The following is a 5,058-nucleotide window of genomic DNA, read 5'->3' on the forward strand; positions in this document are numbered from 1 at the left end:
TATATTAATTGTTTAGAATCTAATTACAATAAAAGTAAAGAAATCAAAATAAAACATCTTTGTACAGTAGTTTAAATTTATTTACCCCTTAAGTGTCTTATGTTTTTTCTAATTTACTACACTTAAACATCAGGACATCAAATCTATTTTAATATAAAATATTATGTCAAACGATTATTTCATTTAATAAGGGCAAAAAAAAAAAAAGAAAAAAAAAAACATACACAAATGAACTAACCTAAAGTTATAAATGCAGCAGCACAAAGAAGCACAATCAATGCTTTTGGAACAGAAAATATTTTTATTCTTTAAAAAAAAAAATAAAAAAAATGCACTTTTTTTTGTTTTCATATTCTTATTTCAATATGTAAACGGAGTACAATATAGACTAAAAATAGATTTTATCAAAATGCTTAAAAATGCTTACTAATTTAGTGCTTACCCCAAACACCAATAAACAAGATTGATCTACATTACTTTATTAACCCGACTGCATGCTCAGAGCTCAATACAATCTGACAATGCAAAACTTTCACACAGGCTCTACTTTCACAGAGTCCGTGTGAAAGTAGCTATAGATAGAAAAGTTGAACGGCACAAAACAAGTGACAAATACAGATATTTCCAGCATTTGGAAAATACCGACGTGCATAATTCTGTAGCGTTCGAAAACTAACACAAGTAGTTTGGTCCTATGTTACAAATGCAACTTGAACATAAGAAAAGCATCAAAACAATAGAAGTTTTATGTCAACATCCAGCAAGAAGAAAAACATAAAAGGCAGCATCAGTGTCCCTTTAAGCCACAGCATTTCTACCCTGGCAGAAATGTTTTAAAATATATATGCGTTCTATAAAGGTGCAAGAACGTTGCCTAAAAATGATGGATCGGGCAATTTTTACCAAACAGGAGAGAGTGGACCGTTACGTGTTCAAGGTCAAGGAAAAATACAAACACGGCACAAAGAGGAATAAATAAAAATGATGTAAACTTTATTAAAAATGTATTTATTCCTGACTGAGCTTTTAAAAAGGAAGCAGATGCAGAAAAAAGGTAACAATAGATTTTTTTCTGTCTAGAATTAAAAAGGGAAAAAATGTGGATTGCATAAGGTAAATCTATCTGTGAAAATACATTTTGGCAGATATTATATTCTCACCATACATATTGCAAAATCCTTTAATAAACTAAATTCTAACGTTTTCTTTAGTTTGGCACTTTTAAAGTGGCAGTATTGTGTAAAAATAGACTTTTTTGAGCTTTACTTCATGCTATAATGTTATTCCCTCATTGGAAACATAACTGGGGTGCAGCTTTGATTCTTTCATGCATGTTTGAGAAATCCTTTAACCTCCGCTGGCAGCCGTTTGGGTTTGCAAAACGCTTGCTCACACCAAGTCACATCTTTACCTCTCAGCTCCTCCAAACTAGCGGCAGCAGCAATTAGCAAACACCTAGAAGAGCTGCGCATCTGCTGAGCTCATGGTATGAGCTACTTCTCAGTGCAACACACGTTGTTGTGATGACGTGCTGAAGGCGGAGTCTCGGAAAGGGCAAGGAGTTTCTTAAAGAAATAAAGCCTCAATTTTAAAGCATTATATTGTGATATTTTACATATACAGCCTTTTTATAACAACTGAAGGTGACATAGTTACTTGATGGTGCTAGAAAATGCCCCTATGTGCCTGTAAAATACATAATACTGCTTCTTTAAAACATGATTAATTTGGAGCAAATCTCGTCCTATGGAGATAAATTAGTGTAGTGTATGTCACTTGCAAATTACTCTTCTTTTTTGGGCTCCTCGATGAGCTTCCCCTTGTTGTACTTCTGTCCAATTCCATAAGGCACATGTGCAGATATGGTTCCCAGCTCATTGGCCCCCTCAATGTGGAACATCTGGTCGTCGAAGAAGATGTGAGGTCTGATTTTTTGCAACAGAGGGCCCTTGGGAGCCCCGGCCAGAAAGAGGGCCTCGTCGATCTCCAGGCCCCAGCTGCGGAGGGTCTTCAGGACTCGCGCGCCGGAGCTGGCTGCGCTGCGGGCTGTGACCAGGAAGGTTCTGATCGGGCAATTCAGACGCTCGTTCTTGGCATAAAATTTTCTCTGGAGCTTACCAAGGGCCTCCAGGAAGCACTTTAATGGACCCTGTGTGAAGCACAGAACCGGGTTAATGTCCCGTAAAATGAGTAGTGTGACAACATATGTATTAAAAAAGCTAAGAATTCATTCCTCTTAAACTTTTTTTTATATATATATATTAAAACCACAAACTTAAATTTTTATTGGGATTTTATAATGATGCCCAAACATGAAGTATTGATCAATTGTGAAGTGGCAGGAAAATTATATATTTTTTTTTTATTATTTTACAAACAAAATCTGAAAAGTGCTGCCTGCAACTGCATTCATACCCGATTCAATACTGTGATTTTTAAGTGTTCACAAAATTTTCAATTGGCTTTACGTCGGTCCTTTGACTGGGCCATTCTGACACATGAATATGGGAATATGGCCATATGTTTTTGTTTGTCCTACTTGAAGGTGCAGTTCAAACTTTAGCTCCATTAATCATCCCATCAACCATGACCTGTGTTGAAGTAAAAGATAAAAGTTACTGTTCTCATCAACTCCTTGCAATTTCTTTTATATGAGCACAGCTTAATTTCAATGGGTCTGTATTATTTGATTGAGTTGACCGTATATAAGATGGATCATTTTTTGGAAAGTGCATTCAGAGGACATTTGTAGTAAATCTGCACTACATAAATGAAATGAAATTAATTCAACTCCAAATTGTCATACTGGGTTTTATTCAAGGGCCTAACAAGTAAAAATGGGCTGAATACATATGCATGCAACACTTTTAGCATTTTTATTTGCAGAACCTTTGATTACCAGTGTATTAGTAGAAGGCGTCCCCTTCTTAATTATGTGCTACGTTGTCTCAGTATAAAATCTCAGTATAATCGAGGTTTGTTGTTGCAAAACCATTAAACCATGACAGGGTATGAACAGTTTTGCATGGTTCTCTACAGCAGGTTAGACAGGTTCACAACTCCAGGAGTTAAGAGTCTGACAAACCTGTATCTTCACATTCAGACTGGTTATAAATCTGTGTGCAAGTTCAGATATATATCACATTTCACTGATGAAGAGAGAAAATATGAGTAATGGAAGAAAAACCCTTAAAAGTTGAAGCTGCAACAAAAGTCATTTTAAAGCTATGTAGAAGAATTGAACACTGGGCTGGCATGTTGTGTGGAGTCATGGCGTTTGTGTTATTTTAAGAAGACGTGATCTCATTTTTGTCAGGCATCAGAGATGTTGCACGTAGACGACAGCGCCTTTTTACCTGAGCCAAAGGTTTGTTCTCAAACTTTTTCTCATGCTCAAAGAAAGTGTCGAGGCCATGCTTCTTCACAATGATCTCCGACTCGTCTGAGAAGAGGACGGCGTCACCATCAAACGCCACTCTCAGCTGAGTGTCGCTCAGATCGCTCTCCTGTCTTGACATAAACATGGTGGCTGCAGCAATCCCTTCAAGGAGGAAAGAAACGGTTAAAAAAGAATGATGACAAGTGGATGTTCTGTTCTTGGATTTCTGCCGCAGGCTAATGTCAGCCCTATATTTCATTATAAGATGTTTGAACTGACGCTCAACTTCAGGTTTCACCAACCACCTGAGTAGATTTCACCAAAAATAATAGTGACTCGCAAAAGCTTCCCTACCGCTTGAATGTTTGCACATTTTGCAATGTTATGATCACAAACTTCAGTGTGTCTTCTCGTTTTCTTTTCAGTTCCTGGTTCTTTGTGGTTATGCATCATTTTGGATAAAAGCAGCAAATCCTCACATTTAACGATTTGAAACTAGTAAATATACCCCATATTTGATAAAAGAGATATTTTTATTAAGAATATGCAAATTAAAATTTTAGATTAGACAGGAGGAGCCATAAAGCTCAGCCTTTCTGTTAACCGACTTGCAGCTCTTTACAAATGCATACAAAGGCTGAGATAACAAATGGTTACTATGGAGATTTGATAATACCTATATGCTACACTTTGGTGCATGTTGCTGTGACATGAGGGGATTTCCCTCCCCCCTTATATAATATCTTGGTTTTTTGTGGACATCTTCATGAGAGGTGAAAATAATTATGGAGGGTAACGGTATTAAATAAATATTTAAAATAAAAGTTTGTGTGTTAAATGTTCTGGCTGTAATCAAAGGACATCTCCTCTTACCTTCCTCTATCGCTTCTGTAACTTTGTCTGCACTTTTTGAGAGGTAAAGGTTTGTCATGTAGGCCTTCAGGTAACCTATAGGACTTTTCCCTCCAGTCATACAGAATCTCTCTATGGTCAAACCTGAAAGAGCATCAAACACATTAGATATGCATGAAGAATGAAACCCCAGCTCTAACGAGTTCTCTTCTTGATTATGCCTGCTGATGTAGCGAGGCGTTGTAGAGCTGAACGATTAACAATGTTTGGTTAAGAAACGCAGCGTACCGTAGTGATTAATGCTGTTAATCAGGCGCACGCCGACTTGAGCGTGGTTGTTAGTCATCAAGACGATGTCAAACAGCTCCTCGCTGTCGGGGTAAAGGTTCCTAAGTCGAGTGTTGACATTCATGAGGGCCTGTAACACATATCCGACCTTCTTAACTCAAAGAAAAGAAAGGATATTGAGGCATTGTGTTACACATGAGGTAACAGCAGTATTACAAAAGGTTTGCCGTTCTTTCCCGTTTATATAAATTACACAATATATGCTCTGACTGTGGAAATAAATGACTTTAGTGGTCTTGGAATCACATATTTCCTATATGAGATAGGAATAATATGTTATGGAAGCAGAGCAAATGGATGGACAGATGGATGAGATTCAACTCAACTCATGTTCCACTTCTGGAAAACAAAATTAAGTCAGATTTTTTCATAATGCCACTGTCAAACCAATAAGTGACACCTGTTTCAATGTTGAACCTGCCTTAAAAGAGGAATTACAATTCAACTGACAAAAATAGAGGTAAAAAAAAGCCTTTATA

The 5,058-nt window shown here is 37.0% G+C and overlaps 1 protein-coding gene across 1 annotated transcript in view; it reads right to left on the reverse strand.

The window, feature by feature from the left end:
* Window positions 1–276: 276 nt before the first annotated feature.
* Window positions 277–5,058, reverse strand: part of LOC103133503 (cytosolic 5'-nucleotidase 1A-like) — a 6,247-nt gene continuing 1,465 nt past the window's right edge. The window contains exons 3-6 of the mRNA XM_007545265.2: window positions 4,520–4,649; window positions 4,253–4,375; window positions 3,357–3,541; window positions 277–2,149 (exon numbers count right to left, since the gene is read on the reverse strand). Of these exons, the coding sequence (XP_007545327.1) occupies window positions 1,784–2,149; window positions 3,357–3,541; window positions 4,253–4,375; window positions 4,520–4,649 (804 nt within the window). The 3' untranslated portion in view covers window positions 277–1,783. The remainder of the gene's footprint in view (window positions 2,150–3,356; window positions 3,542–4,252; window positions 4,376–4,519; window positions 4,650–5,058) is intronic.

The sequence above is a fragment of the Poecilia formosa genome, unplaced genomic scaffold, assembly GCF_000485575.1.
Source record: "Poecilia formosa unplaced genomic scaffold, Poecilia_formosa-5.1.2 Scaffold1, whole genome shotgun sequence".
Classification (NCBI taxonomy): domain Eukaryota; kingdom Metazoa; phylum Chordata; class Actinopteri; order Cyprinodontiformes; family Poeciliidae; genus Poecilia; species Poecilia formosa.